General features: G+C 37.4%; 1 protein-coding gene across 1 annotated transcript in view; it reads left to right on the top strand.

The window, feature by feature from the left end:
* Abca12 (ATP binding cassette subfamily A member 12) overlaps window positions 1–17,674 on the top strand; it is a 168,568-nt gene extending 150,894 nt beyond the window's left edge. Inside the window, exons 42-53 of the mRNA XM_008825667.2 lie at window positions 206–321; window positions 1,328–1,487; window positions 2,546–2,799; window positions 5,649–5,853; window positions 6,697–6,806; window positions 7,092–7,233; window positions 8,355–8,489; window positions 10,571–10,674; window positions 11,965–12,057; window positions 13,357–13,462; window positions 15,732–15,869; window positions 17,490–17,674. Of these exons, the coding sequence (XP_008823889.1) occupies window positions 206–321; window positions 1,328–1,487; window positions 2,546–2,799; window positions 5,649–5,853; window positions 6,697–6,806; window positions 7,092–7,233; window positions 8,355–8,489; window positions 10,571–10,674; window positions 11,965–12,057; window positions 13,357–13,462; window positions 15,732–15,869; window positions 17,490–17,597 (1,671 nt within the window). The 3' untranslated portion in view covers window positions 17,598–17,674. The remainder of the gene's footprint in view (window positions 1–205; window positions 322–1,327; window positions 1,488–2,545; window positions 2,800–5,648; window positions 5,854–6,696; window positions 6,807–7,091; window positions 7,234–8,354; window positions 8,490–10,570; window positions 10,675–11,964; window positions 12,058–13,356; window positions 13,463–15,731; window positions 15,870–17,489) is intronic.
* The last annotated feature ends 7,335 nt before the right edge of the window (window positions 17,675–25,009 follow it).

Raw genomic sequence — 25,009 nt, 5'->3', positions numbered from 1 at the left:
TGGCTTAACCTCATATCGGAGAAGACAAATTCTAAAGTAAAACCAACGTAAAACAAGCTGAATTTTACAAGCAACAGGAAGATAAACAAAAATTCATTCCTTCAAAGTTTTTTCTAGGTCAATTTGTTGCAGCTTTAGAGTAGATGGTTTATTGATTTAAAAAATGCCTACCACATATTAAACATTGTTTTACCTATCCCTCTAGGTCTTCTACTTGGTCCCTGTAGCATTCTCAATTGGTGTCATTGCGATTTTCAAACTACCTGCCTTTTACAGTGAAAGCAATCTAGGCGCTGTATCTCTCCTGCTTTTGCTGTTTGGGTAAGCTGCTGATTAAGCAATGAAATCAAAATGAACAGAATTAAACACACCTAGTCACAAATAGGACCTCAGTGTCATTAGTTAATTTACAATTGTCTTGGGGTCTCATTTGACATGAGTGATGACTAACAATACATTACAGTTGCTAGTTCACGGGATGTATCATACTTCAGACAATTAATGTTGTTATCATTAACAAGCCCTCAGTAGGTGCTAAGTATTGTGCTTACCAATTTACATATGTAGTCTAATTAACATAAAAATGGGCTTCAGAACGACCAGAAAAATATGTATGTGTGTGAATATATATTGACAAATTGTATGACTATACATAACATTTTAAAGTATAGATAACTTCATGTGTATTTATTTTATTTATCTTTTTAGAGCTATCTAAGGGTACACAAAATATTGTTGTTTGTGTATTAGGCTAATACAACTACTACAGGTTGACATAGTCAATGTTCAGGGTAAAAATTGCTTCTACTCTGAAAGCATGGTGCTGTCTCCTAGCCAACAACTGGCAAATGCAGGACCTTGCTCTCTCTAGTGCTATTTAATTTCTCCCAAAGTTGCTCAACACTTTGCTCAACATAGGCCACACAACTTCTAACCACACTCTGTCATCTGCCTAGCTAACTTAGGATGTCATTATTTTTCCTCAATTTTAAATGATAAGATTTACATTGATTGAACTCCTATTTCTGAACAACAGAAGTCTTGCCTAAACAGGGTGACACCATCTCCTACGGGGAATCAGTTTGGAATTGTAATGATGGGGAACTATCTGAAGTTCCTTAAAAGAAAGGCTTCTCGCTGTCATTTTAAAAAAGCATCTTTAGGGGATCTTTTGTCAAAAAGAGGAATGAGAAGCAAGATTCAGGGTTTGGCAACTCATCACTAGTGTTTACTTTTATTTGGGAAACCCGTTTGAGCTTTAGTTTATTGTTTTGTAAAGTAGAATAGTGAAGGCATAATTTTAATTTTTAGTACTATTAATCTACAGCTATGCAACATTTTCTTGGATGTACTTGCTGGCTGGTCTCTTCCATGAGACAGGAATGGCTTTTATCACATACGTCTGTGTCAACCTGTTTTTTGGCATCAATTCCATTGTCTCTCTGTCGGTGGTATACTTTCTTTCCAAGGAAAAGCCTAATGATCCGGTAAGGTCTTTTATTCAGTTAAACTTCAAAGAATGTATCAGAAACCTTAACACACTTGGTGTGGAAAGCTTTTCTTTAATCTACATTTAAATGGAAAAGAATATCATTTGGTTTTATTAAATTTAGGAAAGCAGAGAGTATCGCTTTAAAAAAATTTAGCTCCATCTAGGTTGATGCCTATTATTACATTTATTGAGTGTCAAAACTTGTGACCTTTGCCTGGTCTTGAGCAGAGTGATAGAGGCTAAATCAAATATATTGTATGACACTAAGTAAATCATGGCAGCTATTGGTCAGCTAAACATTTTACTCATTAACAAATTCCTGTGGTACAGTGATGACAAGGAGAATGGCTTAGTTATATGACTATGGGTTAGGATTCATTTGAACACTCATAGAGAAAAAAACCTAATTCATTCCCTTTCAATCATGTATCGGAATCTACTTCATTGTGAGCATCACTTTCCATTCAGAGCTGACGATTATGATTAGTGAGAAGAGAAGCACTAACAGTGCCAGGCAATTGAACAGCAAAGAATGGAGAGGAAATGAAGTGAACTGAGGAATAGGCAAGCCCACTCCAGGAGGAGGGAGAAAATTCATGAGGTGGAAGCAGTTGGCCTCAAGTGTGAATAACGTGAAAATGAGCCATTTGCTCCTCTTTGAGATATGTTGTCTCTCCTTCCACCTCATTTCACCACTTCAGTCCCTTTCCAAGTAAAAATTCCCTGAGGTTCTAAAACTGTATTGAGTTTTCCCTCGTCCAGGCACCTACTGATACTTTGATGTGGATCCCAACACTCTAGCCAGCCCTTACATTCCCCAAATCTAAGGCAGGCCTAGAAGTGATTTTACCTCCATGATTGAACCTGGTATTTTATTGTCTACTCATGTTTCGCAGTAAACTCTATCATTTAGTTATAGTGAATATCAGTATGCAAATGTGAAATAATTGCCAATCTACATAGACTTCTCCATATGTCTTCATCTTGTTTTAAATTTTTGTCAACTTGTTGGAATTCTAACACTAGATTTTGTTGTTACTTCTCTTGTTTCAGACTTTAGAGCTTATTTCTGAAACCCTCAAACGAATTTTCCTGATATTTCCTCAATTCTGTTTTGGCTACGGTTTGATTGAACTCTCCCAGCAACAGGCAGTCCTGGATTTCCTAAAAGCATATGGTGTGGAGTATCCAAGTGAAACCTTTGAAATGAACAAGTTAGGTGCAATGTTTGTGGCTCTGGTTTCTCAGGGCACCATGTTTTTCTTATTGAGACTCTTAATCAACGAGTGGCTGATCAAGAAGTTCAGGTGAGTCATATGAGAACAGTGCTTGTCACCATGATGGGACTTAATTCCCATAACATGGAATTGTCTTGCTCTAAAACCTTTTAAAAACTTGGTAGCATTATCATTCATCTAACTCTAGGAAACAGTAGTTGTGTAGCCTTATTGTGGGTGTGAGAAGGTATTGTTGTAAAGAACAAAATTAAATAAATTGTTAGCCAGTAAGAGCCAGTGATGGAGAGAAAAGATGTTTGGATACAGAAAATGTTGAGTTTTGGAAGATGATAAAGCCTTTCACAGGCAGAAATGGGAGAGAAGATTAGGGGTGTAGCATGTTGACGAGTCTGGGAAGATGACTGAGATAAAGCAAGGGGAGCATCATAAATTACAAGAAGTATAGAAGGAATATGTACCCTGACTCAGCACAGCCTTTCTAGGAAGTTTCCTGCAGATATACCACGCACAAATATAGACTTACACATCCAGAAAATTACTTATCATACTAACCATTTCTAACAGCAAAAGAGTGGAAACAATCAGCATGCTCTTTATTTAGGGACTGCTGAAATTACATACATACAATCAATTAATATAACACTATCAATACATTGGAAAGAATGATCCAGGGACCAGGAGATAGCTCTTTGGGTAAGAGTGCCTGCTGTACAAGCATGGGGATCTGAGTTCAGATCCCCAGCACACACATAAAAGTGCCTGTAACCCTAGTGCTGTTGAGACTGAGAGAAGACAGAGATTCCCAGGGCTTTCTGACCAACTAGTCTATCAGGGACTGTGAGCCCAGATCCATTGAGAGACCCTGTCTCAAGGGAATAATGTAGAGAGTGACAGAGCAGGACACCCAACATCCTTTTCTAGCCTCCACATTGGCATGCTCAGGTGTATACACCTGTACGTACATGCACATACATCACACAGACGCACATACAGAGAATAATCCAGTTATCTGTGCAATGTTTGGGATTGTTTCTAAGATTTATTAGAATAAAATATTCAAGATTAAGAACTGTATATACCATTTACAATGCAACCCATACACCTAAGACTCAGATAACATTGCAGAAGAGGGGACAAAAAGACTGTAAGAGCCAGAATAGCAGGATGCCCACTGTGAGATACTGCATTCTAGAACTGATCAGGAAGCTGCACCCATGAAACTTCCACAATATGATAGCCTAAGGAAGCCTGCTAATGACATGACCAGTGGACACGCCAGTGTGAATGGGGGAAAGCTCAGAGTCCCACCTCTAGATGAAGAGCTACAGCCAATAGATGGATGCTAAGGGAAGGAGAATCAGTTTCCCCCAGGGATGAGTTCCCTGAGAGGTTATCTAATCCCGAGTGGACAGCTCTAAAACAAATGCACCCATGAGCACTGCTAAGTGGACTCAGTGCACTACATATATATATATATATATTTATGTGTATGTATTTATAAATGTATATATATGTGTGTGTGTATTTATAGATGTGTGCATGTATAACAGTAGTAATCAAAGAAGAAGATGAGAAAATGAAAGAGAGTGGGGAGCTGGAGAGGATTTGAGGGAAGAGAACGAGGGGTGGAATGATGCAAAAGCAGTATTCATGTATGAAGTTCCCCCCAAAATAAAGAGTTATAAAAAAGAACTGCGTATAGTATATAATATATTACCACGTGACTTAAAAAGAAATCTATATTTTATATATCAATTCCATAGATTATCCTTATTGTTGGTTCTGGTTGATTACTAGTGATTGCTATTGATTATTTCTAGTACTATTCAAACTTTAATATCATATATGTGTATCAGCTATTGAAAAATAAAAATTTAATTAATTAATAATATAAGAAAAGACAAGAGCAAAGATAGAGGAAAACACTGTAGACGATTTTAAAAAAGAATGACATTATTTGATTGGAAAGAAGATAAGTATGCTGAAGTAGTGGGTCATGGAGGCATACTGTGTGGTTGGAAGAGCAGTTTGAGGTTACTGAGAAATGAAAGTTAAGACAGAGTTTATAATAGAGATAGACAAAAAATAGGTGGTCATGGCAGGAGATTATAAGGCACTTTCCATGTTTGGAGACCAAATGTATGAGTAGAGAAGATTCAAAGAAAATGGCACATTTTGGAATCCTGGGATTATCTTTAAAAGAAGAAGAGACTTTCAAAGAAGACCTGGAAGGACTGATTTGCTGACTTTCAAATTGTTTTGGTGCTTGTTAAGCAAGATATACGAAAGTGGGGTTGAGATTTAATGAGTTTTCAGCCTGATAATCCTCAATTCTTTCCTGGCTCTTAGAAGAGACATTAGTAGTAAACAGGATACAGAATGAGTAACACTCATAGTATAGATGATTTAGAAGTGGAGACCTGCTCATACCAGGGTTCTATCCCCAGCATCCCCTCTCCCCTGAAAAACAAAGAAAATTAAAAATTGTTAAGCAGATAGATCTTATTTCAGATTTACCACAATAAATAGGAGCAAGAGGAGGGTGAGGAGAACATAGAGCTTTCCTAAGAGGGTGGCAGTTGATCTTGGGTTTATATGTGTTGCCTTCTACTCATGACTCTGAACTCCCTATCAGAAACTACCTTTGAGATATACATCTCATTGCTCCTAAAATTGGGATTATGTATTTTAACAGTGGATCTGAAAACATTTTAGACATGGAAAGTCAACACTATTTCCCCAGGATTACAGTGAATATATAAAACACAGCCTAATTATTAAGTTCTTGAAATACCATAAATGTAAAAGAAGCTAACAATTGATAGTATACTTTCAGTGGAGTGAAAGCACATTAAAATGCCACAGTTGAGAAGTATCATTCGAATAATTAATACAAATTCACTGTGTCTGTTTTGTAGACTCTTCTTCAGAAAATGTATGTCTTCACCTGTAATGGAGACAGCAGATGAAGATGAAGATGTGCGGGCTGAGAGATTACGAGTTGAGAGTGGTGCAGCCGAGTTTGACCTGGTCCAACTCCATCATCTCACGAAGACCTACCAACTCATCCACAAAAAGATCATCGCTGTCAACAACATCAGCCTTGGGATACCTGCTGGAGAGGTAGGGGCCATGTTTTGCTTGGCATAAATTACAGCCAAAAAGTCTTCATTATTTTTCTTTAGTCTTCTTCTAGAATATAAAAGTCAAGCTCTGAGTATTTTCATGAGATAAGTGTGTGGTTTGCTATATACATCTTTGCTGTTGCAGGGAAGGTTTCACTAACCCCCACCACACAAGCCCTGAGCTCCTTCCATTATTGCTGTGCCTGGGGTAGACTTTCAGGCAGGAAGCCTGTTCAGGGTGCTTCCCTCAACCTTTCATTTCTAGGCCTCTTCAGGATCTACCATGAAGTCAAACATTTCCAGAGATGAGGTCCCAGCACTGCGTTCATTTATATTCTTGTGTTTTTTCACAGACACACTATTAAATTTGAAAGAAGGAAAAGAACATGTCTATTTCCCTTTACTTTCTGAGCAGAGGTGTAGACTTTGAGCATCAGATTTATTCAGAAGCATAAAGAAATTATTGCTTCGGTAGCTTTTTTTCAGTAAAGTTGTAATTTTGTATAAATAATGTGAAATCTATAAATGTAATTACTTTGTCGGGTTAGCATATCTTACTTGAGAGGTAGTTTATCATGTCATAAAAGGGGTGCCTTAACATAATATGTAAATCCTCTGTATATATACAAATGATCAGGTAGTTAGAGAGAAAAGAGAGCACGTTAGCACCCATTTGTTTGAGAAGAGAAAGTCTTAACAAACGTCGGCACCAAAGCACACTGTCCATTAATAATTCTGGTGATTTATTTTTCTTGGGAAGGTATTTCACCCAGGGAGGAGGGGACACAACAGCAACGTGTCTCTAAGGCTTGTATCTTTTCTATTCCTCTCTTTGTACCAGTGCTTTGGACTTCTTGGTGTGAATGGAGCAGGAAAAACCACTATCTTCAAGATGCTGACTGGAGACATCATTCCATCCAGTGGGAACATTCTGATCAGAAATAAGAGCGGGTACAGAAAACAAATGCATCTTCTTACTCAGACCAAATCATTTAGACAATTTAAATGAACATTTATGCAATTTGTGATTGTGTCATTATATCTCCTGGGGGGGGTCATTGAAGTGACTGGAGATTTTTATACCCTTAAGTGTGACTGTGATAATGAGATTATTTTATCCCTTTTTAAATCAAAACCACAAGATCTTGTAACAAGGATAGAGCCACTTTCCTACTATCTAGGGACAAAGGGAAACCTATCTACAGGAACTCACATGTTATCATCCTCTGTACTCAGATTCCTAGGTCATGTTGATTCTCACAGCTCATTGGTTGGCTACTGCCCTCAGGAAGATGCCTTAGATGACCTGGTAACCGTGGAAGAACATTTGTATTTCTATGCCAGAGTACATGGGATTCCAGAGAAAGATATCAAAGAGGTGAGCACACGTGATGATCTGAAGACCATTACAGCTCCCTTCTGCTTCTCTTCCCATCTTACTCCTGGCAAAACTAACTTGACACGTGGGAAACCATAAAGTTTTTCTTAAAACAGTCATCCACTTTGCCATAGTTATGTGTTCTATATCCACATCGATGAACTCGGCTTTAGACACTTCTCTACCTGGGTTTGTTCAGCTACGCTTTTAAGAGGTAAAAGCTCACACTTGTGTTCAGCTTGAAGTTGAAGGTGATTGGTGACACTCGTAATTCTTTGCCATTCAAATAAGCATTCGTCCACAGAATTAACAGCAAAATGCCCAAGTGAAATAGAATGGCTTCCATTCTTTCTTCTGTATTTCTTTACTTTCTCTTTTTATTAGTGCAGGGGATTGAACATAGGGCTTCATGCATGCTAAACCTAAATTCTACCACCGAGCTATAATCGCAGCCCTGATTTTGACTCTGCACCTACTTGTAACAATTTATCTTCGTAATGGAATGGCTGAAGTCTTGGTCCATGTTCCTCTGTTGTACAACCCTGCAGACCCATTTGGCACATCCAACTAGGATTTAGTTATTTGCCAGGGTTACTTAACTACAGAAACAACCACAAGGACTCATGATTCCTAATACATGACAGTTTTGATAGTGGGTCAGTTTTAAATAGACTAAAGGCCTTTATGACAACTCACAGCTCAGTAAGAAGATGAAGAAAGCAGTGATAACAATCAATGAGAAACCTACCTTTGGACTGTCCTAGTTCCTTTAAGCTTTGTAACAGAACACTCTGGTAACAATTTAAAGCACACAGTCTGCATTTGTAAATACACACACACACACACACACACACACACGCACATTTGGGGGAAAAATCCAATCTGAAAATGAGGCTCTGAGTAATCACTTTTATCTATTTAAATGAACTCTTAATTCTTTTAAGTGGTCTTTTGAAGATGAAAATAAAATATATGCTGAACCTAAATATTATCATTCTTTCTAAACCTATATATTCTCCATGGGGAAAAAAATCTATTTACAGGCAGATTTTTGTTCCATTTGATGCTATAAGGGTTTGTACAGGGGAGAATCAATATAATTCCTCTTTTTTTATCCACAGACTGTTCATAAACTCCTAAGGAGACTTCACTTGATGCCCTACAAGGACAGAGCTACCTCTCTGTGCAGTTACGGCACAAAAAGAAAGCTGTCCACTGCACTGGCCTTGATAGGGAAGCCATCCATCCTCCTACTGGTAAGAGAAGCATTATGAATGAGGCCACTACAGAATTAGAACAGACGTCCAGTCCTGTGTGTTAACACTCCTCCATCAGCCTGTCAGCAACAAGTGAAGTCTCACTATGTGCCAGTCACTGCACAAAGCATGAATACTCCCACATTAGGAGAATTCATATCAGCAAATAATTTATTACCACAACAGTATCCACAGAAAACATTTTTCATCTGAAGCAATGGCTTGGGAGGTTTCAGAGGAAACACTCAGCATGTGAATGGGAAATAGCTGAAACAAATTCATGGGTTTCAAATAAATACAGAACATGATAAAGTTTAATTCCCACTTATTGATGAAATCATGTCTCTTTCTGTTAGGTACCGAGAAAGTGAACTAACAGTTTCCAGTTTCTACTGAGAAAGAAAGGCACATATAGAACAATATTTTGTGCTAAAATTTTATTCCTTTGTAACTTAAAAATACAAGTTACTTATCTTGTAATGTGATGGATAATATACTGCGTTATTTTATCTGAATTTGGGAAAGGGTTCAAGGAATACATTCCACATTTATATTTGGACAAAAACTGCAGGATTAAATTGATCACCTGGAAATATAAATTGCACATACTGGTGATATACTGTTCTACTCCTTTGGTCCAACATGGCAAAAAGGATGTTTATTTCATAGTAATATACTTGCCCTTATTTTAGAAGATTGTCTTCATTCGAGGACCTCCAAACTCTAAAAGAACCTTAACATATGTGATAAAAATCCAGTTATAGCCAGGCGTGGTGGCACACGCCTTTAATCCCTGCACTTGGGAGGCAGAGGCAGGCGGATCTCTGTGAGTTCAAGGCCAGCCTCGTCTACATAGTGAGTTCCAGGACAGCTGGGGCTACAGGGAGACCCTGTCTCAAAAAGACCAAAAAAACAAACAAAAAAATCCAGTTATAAATCTCCACATTATTCCAGGGATTAAGCCATACAGTGGATCAAATTTAAACTGCCCAGACAGAACCATCTTTCTATAATACCAGAAGCTTATAATGCATTATATCGCTGCCAGTGAATGCTTATAATGGAATCCTATTGTGTAAACACCCCTTAAATTTAACAAAACAATCCTGAGGTGCCCCTGTGAGATAGTAGATATAAAGAACTTTAAAATGTTAAAAGCACCATGTAAATGTTGTGCAGTAATGAGCTGAAGAAATACAGGCATGAGAGAACAACCCTGTGCTTTCTTTTGTATGCATTCACTATATATTTCATTTTCTTCAAAAAAGAATCAACAACAACATATCCATCACCATTTCCCCAAAGCAACACTAATCCCTTTAATTAAATTTAAGACATTATTATACAAAATAAGCCTCTAATTATCCAATTTTTTATATTACAGATATATTTTCAATTTTTCTGTTTAGTCTTGACAGATAATTTGCTTATATTTAACATCTGTTAGGCTTTATTGTTGCTTATTTAGATTATCTACTGTGACTTTTTAAAATCCTGTATGTGAATAACTTTCCAAAGCCCTATTTGCTTTGAAAACTACTGTAGATTTTTCTACTTGGCAACTTCTAGAAATCTTATTTTTTGTTTTCATGGAGAGTCTTAAATTTCAATTAATAATATTAAACTAAAAATACAGCTGGAACATAGTAACTGAAATACCAAGTTGTGTTTTCTTCTGCTTCACATGACATTATCATTCATAGCCACATTCTGCTTTTAGGAGAAAGATGGCAATTGTTGGTGTAGTTCCCACTACATATGTGACAGCGCAGAATTAAATGTAAAAACTCTGTTATGCTGGTAATTGAAGCAGATTTTTTTCCAAAGAAACATCGGAGCTAGATGTAAAGTAACAAGGTGTCAGCTTCACCAAAACACTTTTCAAACAGACTGACAATTTTAAATACTTAATTCTGAGCTTTTTGACAGCAGCAAAAAGAGTCTATTATGTATAGAACGAGTTAGTCACAGGACCTCAAAAAGTGACTTCTGTGCTAGGGAATTGAGATGCATTAATTCATGTGAAGAACCTTATCAAAAATTAATTAATTTAATACATTTTCTGATTGCTTTCTATTAAGGATGAGCCGAGCTCTGGGATGGATCCTAAGTCAAAACGGCACCTCTGGAGGATCATTTCAGAAGAGGTACAGAACAAGTGCTCTGTCATCCTCACCTCGCACAGGTACCTAGGGGTCAGATCCCATGATCTTTGGATAGTAGATGGGGAAGTATTCCTGTGTAACATAGATCAGAATACCCACCTTTGCATTTTTATTACATGTATTTGCTTATTTATTTTTGTGTGTGCCTAAGGGGTGTGTGTGTGTGTGTGTGTGTGTGTGTGTGTGTATGTGTGTCAGAGGACAGCTTGTGGGAGTTGCTTCTCACCTCCCAATATGTGGATCCTGGAGATGAAACTCAGGTTGTCAGATTTGGTGTGAAGTGCTTTTACCCACAGAACCATCTCAAAGACCCATCTGGTAGGTCAAGATGCAGTTTCATGGTGATAATAGGACAGGGTGCAAGGTCTCAGCAGACACTTTTTATGACTCTCTTTAACCAGCTCCTTATTGCCTATCAATAAAGTTCAAAATCCTGAGGCTTCATATGTAAGGCCTTCTATTCTAAGTCTCTACTATTTTCCCTTATGACACTTCTTTTAGTCAATCTAAATGACTCTTGGTGCCATGTCCACACTGTCCTTGTCTATTTCCATGTGTTTCTTCAACTGTGCTTTCTTGAAATAGTCTCCATGAAATCTCTCCAAGTTCTAGTCCCACCAGTTCCTCTAGAACAAGCTCACGTGGCTTTCTTCCACAAATATCCTTCCTAGTCAGCTAAGTAGGAGAGATGCTAACACATTTTGTCTGTGTCTCTCTTAAGACATTGGCTACATGCTATAATTTGGATTGCATTATAATGAGCACATAGCACAAAAATATTAGATGTGTTTATTACCAAGAGACTTGTTTACATTCCAGCTCTGTCCCCATCACCTAGAGTCAATCATTTCCTTTGCATGAACTTTGGCATGAAGTGAACAGGGCAATAACTAAGATTTCCTCTAGATATGGCAATCCATGAAAGGACAGTGCTTATAACCAGGTACAAGTTAATCAGTTATAAACTCCAAAACATAAAGTCAGTAGGAGTATGGGGTACAATGAAAGAAGCTCAGGGTCATTTTGGAGACACTTCTTAGAAAATGTAGGTCTTGAGTCAAAGTTTAAAAGAACTTGAAAAAATATCGGGCTTGACAATAGAAGGTACTCCAGATTAAAGAGATGGCCTCAAACATGAAAGGACAGTAAGATTCCATACAAAGAAATTTAATTTATATTTTAAGTTTTTTGTTGTTGTTCTCCAGGGGAAACTTCTAAGGTACCATAATAAACTAATTAAACATATGCTTATGAACTTCAACCTAATTTTTCTGCACCCTGAATGTTGATAGGCATCTGTTCTCTTTTAGCATGGAAGAATGTGAAGCCCTCTGTACCAGGCTGGCCATTATGGTGAATGGAAGGTTCCAGTGCATTGGATCTTTGCAACACATAAAAAGCAGGTAAAGACCAAATATGCTGTTTACATGTGATATAGGGTAATTGATCTAACAGAGCTATGGCCAGTGCTATATTTCAGCTTCCCACCATGCGATGAATAGTAAAACCGGCTGGGTGTGGGGGTGCATGTCTTTAATCCTGGTACTGGAGAAGCAGAGGCAAGCAGCTCTCTATGAGTTTGAGGCCAGCCTGGTCTACACAGCAAGTTCTAAACCATTCAGGGCTAGATAGTGAGACCTGTTTCAAAAACCAAAAAACAAAAAGACAAAGAAAAAAAATAGTCAATAGTAAAATGAGGATGAAGAAGTTATCAGCTGGAAGTGTCGTTGACTCACCTTAAATTTAAATAATTTTATTGCAGGTTTCCTGTATTTTTATTTTATAACTCTAAGTCTTACAAGATTAAAGCTCATAACGGTCATAATAATAAATAATTTACAGCTGAAATACTCTTAGGAAGTAGTTCCAAGATTTTACCCAATAACAAATTAGACTTGACAAGTACAAGGCAAGATCTTTTTAAAAATCTACCATGTTCATTTGCCATTTACACAAGCTTTCCATAAGCTATTTAACATTTCACCATATTGAAAACCTTTTAATCAAGAATGCATTGGGGAAATATGCATAAATATCATGTTATCATCACATTAAAATAACATGATTAGTTTATATTCACCATAGTGTATGGGTATTTATACATAGTTATGTTAATCTCCAAATTTCAAGATGATGCTTATATTCCTTTCCATATAGCAACTTGGTTGTCTTATAAAAATAGCATTAACAAAGATAAGGAAAAAAATGATGACAGAAACATTGTGTTGCTTGTAGGGTGTTTTTTTTTTTTTTTGTGACATCTTTACAAACTCTACTCAGTGAAGTAAACTCCAGCATCTTGAATTAATATTTAGGTTTAGAGTCCCAGTGACTTTAATCTTTATTGTTGACATCAAATCTCCAATGACCTGTCCCCCCTCAAATCTTGCTAACTTTAAATGTGAAGGAATTAACCCCCCAAACTGACATCTATTGCTAATTCATGTTTGTCAAAGAAAGTCAGGATTTTACATTTTCATTCCAATACTGCTTTCACTCAAAGATTCTGACATGCTATGGGGTGGGGCATGGCATTGAGCTATTTCCAGTTTGCAGCGTGCTCTGAACTTTTATGGCAAAATAACAGTCTTTTTATAAGGAAAGGGACCATAATGGCCAGCTTGGGACCGGTTTCATTATCTAGAATTCCAGGGGAGCTATTTTGGCAAAATGTAACTCATACTATATTTTACACTTTTTAGGTTTGGACGTGGATTTACTGTCAAGGTTCACTTGAAGAATAACAAAGTGAGCATGGAGACCCTCACAAGGTTTATGCAGCTGCACTTTCCAAAAACATACTTAAAAGTAAGTGCTGTCCACGCCTTTTGACCTTGACTGGCTTCACTTGTCACAGCCCAATATCAGAGTGGATGTTTGGCACTCCCAAGTAGCTCACAGCTTTGTTACTCACTGTAATCCAGTAGTTCCAGATGTGTGAGATACTCTGAAACACTCAATAGGAACAGATGGAAGTCCCAGGTTATATGTTTTTCTAGTTACTTTAAGTTAATCTAGTTATTTCAAATATGCTTATTAATTTCTTCTCACAAAGTCTTTATGGTCATACTGAATTAGTTTCCAAGCTGTATATATTCCAGTTCAGTAGTCACATACATGAATTAGGGAACTGAGGGTTGAGAGGTATCTGACCAACATTTCTTAGGAAAACAATTATTGAATTCAGAATGCCACAATTAGGGGATTTTATCTGCTCTGTCCCTCTCATTTGAAAAATAAACCCTCAAAGGTCTGAGCAGTCCTCAATTCCCAGAGTAGTTGAAATATCATAGCATTGATTTCTCCTTTCTTATTCAGTAATAGCCACAGGATGGACCACAGGGATATAAGAGCTTAAATCTCATGTAGCATTTGCTTAATGCCCTTGACAGAAAAAAACAATTATTATGATGTCTCTGATGGACAGGCACTTTGCAAACACTGAAGATGACAAATAATTATTGTGAGAATGAAATCAGAGTGGAATCATGAAAGGAAATCAGAAAGCCCTGGGTCGAGCCTGGTGTGGTGAGGCGATAGCTAATGAGACATTTTAAATCTCTGGAGCTCAGTGTTCTTATTTGTAAGCAGGAATAAAGATCTGCTTCACAAAACTGCTGTGAAAACTAAATTGAAAAGTATCTTAAGTGTGTTCATAAACTATAGGGCATAATATTAATGTAAGGTGGTAGTAGAGAACAAAAGAATGCATCTTCAGAAGAATTGTTTTGTCTTCACAAAATGCTTTTGCCTCAGCCTCCTCAGCCTGGAATAATTTCTTTAGGCATAATAGCTTTCAAGGTTCATATCAAAGCCCATTTTCTATCATCTAAGTTTAACTCAAATTGAAAATTAAAGGACACCTTTCTTGAACAAATTGTGTTGGTCACATACCTTTGGTCAATTGCTTGGTTGAAATCTTTATTTACTGAGTAATGGGATTGCATTTTTCCTGGTTTGTTCATTGTGGGAGTGAAGCTATCCAGAGCACATGAGCTGATGATAAAATTTGATATCTCCCTAAGCAAAGCATCTTTTATACTTCTGCAGTAGTTTCTAGATCTCTAAGTGTGAAATATCAAGAACCATTCAAGAATTAAAATAAACAAGATGGCCAGATTATAGGAGCAAGGATAATGCAAGTACAAGTCTATGAGAGGGGCTAGGTTCTGAACAAGAAGATCACAAGTTTTGAACAGCAGGCTGAAATACACCAGCTTAACAAGAGTCGTAGGCATCTTCGGGGTAGATTCAGTGATAAGACAACATCTGATCAAACTTGTATTTAGACACAGTTACTCTAGCTGTTCTGTGCCAGAATAAATCAACGTGTCCAGTTTCTAGGCTTCCAAAGAGGCTGTTGCACGAATTCAGGCATGGAGTGAAGAACATCAAGTTATGACATGAATAGTGCAAATAGAGAGGAAAGGTCAAATTTGAGAGCTGTCTTAAAGGGAAAAAGATAATAAATGATTAAGTGCTCAGAAAAGCGAGGTGTTAGAGCTACTCCAAGGCAGTAACAATTGGTTACTAAGTAGATAGTGATACTACTGACTAAAATTTAAAAATTGAAAAGCATTTTAAGGTGAATTGAGAAAGGATGCAGCATCAATAGAATAAGGTTTCTCCTAAACAATGCTATTGAAGTCTGACAGTTTTAGCCCATATCAGTTGAACAGCCAGTTCTTGGAATTTTAGGACTATCTAACATAAAAGTGAAATTTCTAAAACTGATCTCCAAACTGATTTGTGAACTAAGAATAAGCTGATGTGAGAAAAACATTCTGCTATTTTTTTTTCTCTAGATGAGATTATGATTTTGTAAGTGCTCATAATTTCAGAATGCTTTGGAATTTTCATTAACTTTTTAATTTGTTTTCTCTTTGACGTTCATAAAGTTTTTCATCTCATCTCTACAAGCTGTTAGTTTCAAAGATTATCCATTATTTACACCGTGGCCTCATCTTTTCAGTGGAATGACTTTCTCAGTACTTTTCTTAGCTCTCTGTAAAGCTAAGTAAGATCGAATTGATGTTACCTAGCATTGTAAACAAGTTTCCCCCCTTGGTTCCCACAGGATCAGCACCTTAGCATGCTAGAGTATCACGTGCCTGTCACAGCAGGAGGAGTAGCAAACATTTTTGACCTGCTGGAAACCAATAAGACTGCTTTAAATATCACAAACTTCCTTGTGAGCCAGACCACTCTGGAAGAGGTGAGATGTGTACCACAATCCATGGGCACAGTGTCATATATTAGTTATTATGCTTTCTAGTTATTTCTTTTTAATGGCACCTAATTTAATTTTAATTAAAGCAATATGTAACCTTGTACCTGAGATATTAAAATACAGGTGCGAAGGTATTGTGAAGGTCTGATCTCTGATCTGAAATCAATGGAAATATTAATCCCATTTCTGTTCATTGGGCTATGATGCTGCAAGCACAACAGCCTCATATTTATTAATTTTAAAATTCAAGACAGATCTTTTAAAGGTCTGATTGATACTGGCTCTGATATTACTATTATTTAAAAAGATGACTGGCCGTCTAATTGGATTACACAAATTATGAAATGTGATATCAAAGGAGTTGGAGCTCGGCCAGTATCAGTAGTTAATGTTAGTGTAGAATATAAAACAATTTCTAGTACAGATGGACAAATGGCTGTTGTTAAACCTTATGTACTAGAATAACTGAGGCCTCTTGTTCCAGCTCTGAGTTGATTTCAGATCAGAGATCAGACCTTCACAAGGCATTAAGTGTTTTAGTGGAAAAATGAAGATTTCTCCATTATATGAATCTACATCCATGAAAGTTCACATGAATACAGATAGCAGGAAGTTGCTATTGTCACCTACAAAACAAATAGCTGTTGATGCTTTCCCTACTTTCTCCTGGTCGTTGTTATAAAGAAGGTTTATATTGATCAGTTCCTGGATTAGGGTGCAGGGGTGATCTTCAGAGAATGTTCAGACATTTCTTCAGGTCAATTAAGTTCACACAATTAATATAGTAAATGAAGAATTCCTTTCTTCCCTTTGCATATCTTAATTACTTTTGCACTCAATACTAGTGGTTTCTCAGGTCATCCACCATTTCTTCACTGTCTTAGTTTTGCACAGCTCAACCAACATGTTGTATAGACAGAATCTTTGTCTTTGAAATGGGTCTGAAAATAAAATCTGATGGACTTCTTACTCAATTGGGCTGTATTATGTACTAATATTTTATGGGGCTTTAGACATCTCAAGAGGAACTTAAGACAATTATGGCTTTGCTAACACAGAAGAGTTAGCCTTAGACTTGTGACCAACTTTATGAACCATGCCTTGAAACACTAGACCTTGGTAATGTTGGGATAAATCTATGACTCATAGGTTTAATGGTTTTAAACATACAAAGTGTTCTACCTGTTAAATAAATGGCAAACAACATGATATGCTTTTCTACACAGTTTTATTTTAGTGCATTACTTCCCAAAACTAGGGAACTATTTCCCAACATTCTATTTAAACATTTAATGAGGCTTTCGTCTGGGCTCCTTATCCATATTTAATATGGATATCAATACAGATTACAGATATGTGGCTATAGATATTCAGCTATAACTTTAAATTTAGATTGTGGCTAAAATGTAGCCATAGTCACAGATAGGGTATTCTTTTCAAATTCCAGTTAAAGTTGGCTATATAAAAGAACTTCTAGTGAGGATGTGTTTGTACATATGTGGGCACATTCTGATTTTCATAAATTGTGTGTGTTGGGGGCAGATATTAAGCCTTATTTCATGTTTACCTTGCACTAATGGCTTTATTTTCTTTGAAAAACTTCAGGTTTTCATCAACTTTGCCAAAGACCAAAAGTCTTATGAAAATGTTGACACCAGTAGTCAAGCCTCCACCCTAAGTATAGACTCACAGGATGACCAGATAGAGTCTTAGTACCTACAGCAGATTCAGTTTCAGCAAATAACCAATGGATGCATTTTGAAGAAGATACCACTTACTCAACGTGTCTTCCTTTGAAAGTGTTATACTGTATGACAAGTTCGTTGTGTGTTATAATATAAGTTATTATAATGGACTTCAGTGATTTTTATTGCTCCGGAAATGATTCCTGTGTATTGAACACTGTGCACATGTGATGTAGTTCTGGTAATTCTTAGGCAAAAGGTGAACCACCTCACAATGAATGTCTTAATTTATTACTTTCAATAAAAAGACAGCTTAAAAGGCATGGATATTAATAGTTTAAAAGTAAGACCAGAGAAGAAAAGTAAGGTCTTAGATAGGAGGGAAATAACAAAATAACTTATTTCTAGAAAATAGAGTGAATACATGAATCTACTGTGTTGTATAAAGGGCTAAGGGCTAGATTGTCCATGACAGTAAGCAGTGGGCACAATGTCTACAGAGGTGTCTTTATCAGTACCTGTGAATACATGGGGACATACTGAACCCCCAAAGTGCCTTTTGATAAGAATGTAATGATAAAGTAGTTTACCCTGGTGGTAAACAGAACTTGGACTCCTTCCTGCCATGACATGCCAATAGTAAAGCACAGGGAGAAGAAGCCTGTCGCTCCCGGGGGGAACAGTGTGTCAGCTGGGCAGACACAGATTCTGAAAAGTGGAAGAGAACTCATGTGCTGCTGGCAGACAACATTTTTAAGCTCTTCCAAAAACTCTCATAATTCTAGTTTCTCCTCAGGAAACTCCTATGGAAGAAAAGTGAATATGAAAATATTTTTCAGCTTCTTACCTGGCTGATGCAGAATCATGTTTGCAGTTACAAGACAGAATACTTAATAATGCCAAGTTAAACAGCCTTTGAAGAAGGTGCTTTATGTACTGTGTGTGTGTGTGTGTGTGTATGTGTGTTCATGTGTGTGTGTGTGTTCATGCGTGTGTGTATGTGTGTGTATGCACGCATGCAAGTGTGTTTATGTGTGTAAGTTTGCCAGCTTTGGCATGACTGTTTTTGTTTCAAAAATCAATAAACTCAAAGTTTAGAGAAAATAATTAATGATGTTATTTTGTTCTTTAGTAAAGAGTTAGGAACCTAAAAATAGGAGTCACACAACCCAGGAGGACCCACATGATCTGGTCGTTGCTTACCTCTCTGTCTTCAACCCCATCTCTCTCCTCTTGTTCCTTAGGATCTAGTCATGCTGGCCTCTTGCGGTTTCCAAGGTGCTCTGTATTCTTTTCTGTCTCCAGAGTTTTCTACTGATGCTTCCATGTTGCGAATGCTCTTTTCCCCAATCACTATTCCTGCCTAGTGAGCCTGAGAATTGCTACATATTCCCAGATAAGAGAATTTTTTGCTACCTTGCTTTTTCAGTGTAAATTTGATTCCCCTGTTCTACTCTGTGCATTGTTACCTCACTTTTATGTCAAAACTTGCCTCATAATTTGTCATATATTCAAACTCACAATATTTATCTTAAGAAGTGGCAACACAATTTCTATTGAGATGTAAAATGTCTTTGGAGGCCAGGCATGATGGTACATGCCTGAAATCCCAACACTCAGAAGGAAGAGGCAGGGTGACCATGGATTTGAAGCTAACCTGGGCTATGTTGTGAGTGAAAGCCCAGCATGAGTTACATAGTGAGTCCTTGTCTCAAAACCAAGCACTGGGGAAGTTGCTTAGCACTCTAGCAAGTACCTAGGATACACAAGGCCTGGTGCAGTCTCACATTATAAAAAAAATTATCTTTGGTGAGTATGATATGATATGTAGATAAGCCTTTAGGAGTAGATGGAGTAGATGTGACTCTCTGGGCATGGTAATTTTCAAGAACCCCTAAGGGACAAAAAAGATGACCAGACTCCACAAAGAATAAAAGAGATTTGTCTACTGGAAATTGTCCTTATTGTGGTTAGTTGGTTGCTTGCTTGGTTATTTTGGGGCAATGGTGGAAAGGGAAGCCAAGATTTGAATGGGCTTTGAAAACCAAATATTTCAATTCTTTCTTCGCATCCATTCCCTGGGCAGCCTTACTGTGGACTGGTCCCACTATCAATTACATCTTCATTAAAGTTAGCCACACTTGGCAGTGATTCACATGAATGAATGTCTGAGGAAACTGAAGAATGGCTATGCACAATGCCTTCATTGGATGAGGTGTAGAAGAGTGGCTCCTCCATCACAGACAATGAAAAGCCTAATCACGTAGGAGACCATGAGACAGGGAGGTACTGCATCATGTGTTGAAAAGAGCTTCTGACCATTCCAGGACATGGGTCAGGGGTTCACGCATGGGTCAGAAGTTCCCAACAATCTAAGCTATTTCTTGGTGGGCAGAAAGGAAAGTCTTGGCTGGCCTCTGAAGTGCTTCAATTGTATATTTATTTGTTTAGTACCTCTTTCCCTCAGTAGACTTGAAACTCAATGAGGTCAGGATCTGTCTAGATCTTCCTAACTCTCAACCTGCAGATATAAGAAATATTTGTGATACACAATATGTATGTGTTGGTTAAATGAATAAATAAATAAATGAGAAATAAAAGAGAAGTTGCGATGGTTGGCATGGAAACCAAGCATCCTGATTCTGCTTAAATTTCTGAACTGCAGTGCAGTTTCCCATGAGGTAACTTAGTCAGAGAAAAGGAAAAAGAACAATGCTTGATTCTGTTTTACAGTGAATCCACTGGGATGAGATGATTTTGATAGCTTCTTTGGAATCAGAATTCTAATGCTTTGCTTTTGTAGATTTCTGCACATTTATTTCTTCTTTGTCTTGTTGATTGTTGGAATGTACTACGTATGAGTTTCATGGTCTCATTTCTACACAAAAGTAACAAACATACAGAAAAAGTGATCTGAACCCATATCCCTTTGGGCTTCTCCTCAACAGAGGAAGTGTGTTGAGAATTCCCAGTTCTCTGAGAACTCTCAACTCTTGATAACACATACAGAAGATCCCTTCTTTATATGAGTTATTTTAATTACCTCTGAGGCTTGTGGCAATGCTCAGTTCATCAATAAAACTGAATTTCCATACTACTAAAACATCGTCTACAAAATCAGAAAAATGAAAATATGAAATATACAGCCACTGTCTCCTAATATGCTCTCTGCCTTCTTGATCCACTCCTCAGCAGAAGGTGAGGATAACCTAGGTGAGGATGAGGGAGGGAGGCTGGTAGAGGATGTTGTTGCCATCTTCTTACCCCCACCCAATTCTCAGAAGCCTGCTTGCTAACCAAAAATTTTCAACATCAAGAAAGGAAATGAATAGCATTTTCTTTGCCATCATTTGTTAGAGTTAATCCAACAATTCCTTGTTTGTAAATCCACACTGATCTTCCATGGTCTGGAGAAGAAAATTGCAAGCTAGTCAACTAATCCTAAATGCCATTAATAAGCTGGTCCTCTAACTTCTACCTCTCTTTTCCATGTAGTCTCTGCTCTGACAACATGAACTACTTTGCTATTCCAATTTATGTCGGATCCGTTCTGGGTTCCACAGAACTTTTCTCATAGCACTCTGTCGTCTTGGAAGACTTCTCCTCTTCCTTTCTCAGCTTTTATTTAGAATCTCCTTTTCATCTTCATTACCTTCTTATAGGTCTTCCTTCCCAAAGAGACTCAGGCTGATTTAATTTTTCCGTACTTTGTTGAAAAAGCATGTACTTCTGCTGAGACAATTTCACCCTGCATTATAAATCATTTCTGTATGCCTCTCTTCTCCCTATATACTAGATACTGACTGATCTTTTCACCATCACTGTGTCTCCCATATCTAGAAAAATATCAACATGTTATTGTTATGCAATAAATCTTTGAAGGGGTTTGAGGACTAGGTCAGCAGTAGAGCACTTTCCTAGCATTTACAAGGCCCTGGATTCAATCCATAGTATCACTAATTAATCTTTAAAGTGTCTAAGAAGTGTCTTTCAATTAAAAAAATTATGTTATAATTTTGGCTTTAACATTTTTGTACTTTGATTTTTAGGAGACTAACTCCTAAAGTGTAAAGCTAATTTTGGGGAGGAGGGGGTAGTATAGATAACCAACAATTTTAAATTTAATTGATGATTCTGAATAAAAGTGATTTCATTAAAATGCCAAGCATGGTACCCATTATTATTTTATTAATAGTGTTGTCCGTGATGGAATTCTTCCAAGGATATTAAAAATAAAGGTTCCATTTTAAACAAAACACTTTCAATAATATAGAGTTTAACTTAATGTCTCCCATTGTACAAATGAAAAAACTAAAAATGGAATTATAATTAAAATAACCATACCGGCCACTTACTGATAATTTATTGTATATGAGATATGGGTCCAACTGTGCCATATTTATTAAAATATTGTAAATACTTATGATTTAATTCTCACAACAAACTTGCAACTTATTAGCCCCTTCTATTGATTATATCAATGATAAATTTTTACAAAGGTAATTATCTTATCTGGAATCTTATGCTTAGAAAGTAAATTGGACTCTTGGCCTGTGTTCTGACATAGACCACACATGTGAAAAAAGAACTGAATATATTAATTTAGGGTATAAAATTAACACTAATTTAGTGGTGAGCTGTAATCACACCTGTGTTAAGCTGGAGTGGAAGTCACTGGCCCTATTCATCCCGATTGCTGCTTCCTGACTTCTGCAGTTATCTTTAGAATATCTTTTTTGAATGAGCAAGACTTGCAGAAGGGAAGTAAAAACTTTTTCTCAATTCTCTTTTACAAGAATGTTAATCTACAAACCCTAATTCATGAGGGCTTCCCTCTCATGATGTAAGTGCCTGTCAGGTGCCCATCCCATACTTGGGATTAAGTTTCAGCATGTGAATTCGGGGCGGGGGGGGCATACTAGCATTCAAAGCACAGCTGTTGTTCTCTAAATATAATTGTTTCCTTAATTTCCTTTTCAGATTGTTCCATTGTTACTGTACAGAATTGCAATTGATGCTTGTGTGTTGGCTGTATCAAATATTTTGACAAATTCATATATTAATTCTAACACATTTTCATAGAATGTTTAGGGCTTTTTAGTTATTAAGTCATCTCTAAAAGAGACCACTTTATTTATTTTCCAATTTGCATGCTATTTATCTTTCTTGACTAGAACGTCCAGAATATGTTGAAGTTGGTGAGTCCCTTTTGGCTGGGTTTATCCACACCTCCACTATGATGATAAATTATACAGACCATGCTCTGTGTCCATATTTTATCAGCTCCTAAAGGAAGAATCCAGATTTATAGTAGATAACATTTATTTAATAAGATATATAATAAATTCACTCTTTGCAAAGAATTCTTACACATAAAATCATTCTGACTTCACATTAATGCTATAAAGTATTATTGTCCCTAGATAAGGAACTAAGTAACCAGTTTAATAAATGTAATGCGTAAAGTGACATAGTAAGTCATATTTTTTATCTGCCCAAATTATTTTCTAGTCTCTCTTTCTTGATTTCTGAGGTTCCTTTGCTCTTATGCCAGGTTGTCTTGATGACATCATCAATCATGGCAGCTTCTCCCAACCCCAACAACTGATACAGACTTCTGACCCAGGATGGCCAGAGTATCCTATTTCTCTTGACCACTTTATCTTAGAGATTGACACTTGCCTCCAGTAGAGTTAGTCAGTCATCCTTGAATTAATATTTAAATTTCAGGAGAGATACTTCCTTCTCTTGGGATTGCTAAACTGGGAGGGTCCAGGGCTCTGAGCTGCCATCTTACCCAGAACATAGGTAGAGCTTGCCTACTTAACATAGCCAAGCAGAAAGGAACAGAACAAATAGAACAATGGACTAAGTCCTTATGATTTTGATTTTTTGTTTTGACCACAAAATCCACCAAGCCTGCAGAGCCCCTCTGGCACCTGAGGAGGGTAGAGAACTAAGGACCTGAAGAAGTCAAGGCGACCAAGGAAGCCAGTGCAGCAGAAGTTAGTAGTTGTGCATATGTTAGGATATAGTTAAGTTCTGGGTATACTGCAAAGCTTGAAGCTAATGGAACTTGCTCCCAAATTAGTGAGGAATGTGTAAGTAGAGGGGAGAGAAGAATGAATACAAAGGTGTGACTTGCACAACTGGATAGATGAAGTGTCACTGGGGAATGAGAAGAGGCAAAGACACCTTCAAGATAGAACAACAAGGGTTGGGTTTAAGACACATTAAGTTTGAGACACCTATTAAGCATTCTCAAGGAAATGTTGAGTAAGTCATAGATCTATGTGTCTCTAATTCTGGTAGAGTTTCCTACTAAAGAAAAAAACTACAGAAGGCATTGGCACGCAGATGGAATAAAAGCCACAAGTCTCAGTGAAATCATTCAGGGGGATGAGAATGGTCACAGCAGAGGAAAAAAAAAAAATCAAAAGCAAGAGGCCAGGGAGAGTACTTCTGAGGTGGAGCAGGGACATCCAGAAATTATGTATAAGATGTAAGCTAGGAAAAGAAATTGCCTCTAAAAGGGTGGGAGTGGCTGACCTTGTCTAGACAGCTGCTTGTAGGATTAAAATAAAGGGTGAAAATTGACCAACGGGTTTGACATATTCATGAGTGACCTTGGCAAGACAAGTTTCTGTGTAATGATAGGAAGAAAGCTTAAGGGATAAATTTAATAAAAATAGGAGGATAAAAAATGGAAATGAAGTATAAAGCTAATTCCTTCAGATGTTCAAAAGAGTGTAGGAGAGAGACAGACAGATGACACGGACACAGGCAGCAGCTGGAGGGGGATCCCAGGGATAAGATGGATCTTAACTAGTCTAGTGAAGGCATAAAAGGATCATGTTTTCCAGGCATTACGTTCTCTCCCTCTGATTTTATTTTGGGGGAACAATGTCCCCTGCTCCCTGGGTTCTGTTGTCTTGGGGGTAAAGGACTGAAACCTGGGCCCATGTAATTTATGATTGGTTCTCTTTTTTGGCTTTGAGTTTACTAATGCTTCCTGGCTGACTCTTTCTCTTGCTGGGAGTTTGTTACAACTTGTACATCTCCCATGGGTGCAGTAGCTGACACTTAGCTCAGAGGTCACCTAATTCTGCCAGAGGGAATACTGTGACAGATCACTGGCCTCGTGTCAGTGACCATGCTGCGCTCAAACACAGGTAACTCATCTGAAACCCAGTCTCCCCTTTCCTGTACCATTTTTTTGCAGTCCAGTTATTTTTATGTGACATGCCCCAGAGTGCTCAACAGTAGCTCACGTTCCACAATGAATCATTTAACAAATGCTTAACCCGCCTGGACACATCACATCAAAGTCCCCAAAGTAGAGAATGGCACTGTGTTTGCTCCTCTTCTCTTAACTATGCCTGTCCTTAAAGCCTCAGTTGGAGAACAGGTTAGGTTTCTCTGCACGTTACCTCCTTCTGC

Source organism: Nannospalax galili, unplaced genomic scaffold, assembly GCF_000622305.1.
Source record: "Nannospalax galili isolate Female #2095 unplaced genomic scaffold, S.galili_v1.0 scaffold127, whole genome shotgun sequence".
NCBI classification, from domain to species: domain Eukaryota; kingdom Metazoa; phylum Chordata; class Mammalia; order Rodentia; family Spalacidae; genus Nannospalax; species Nannospalax galili.
Note: the sequence above shows the minus strand (reverse complement) of the source record. Positions and strands in the feature narration are given on the sequence as shown.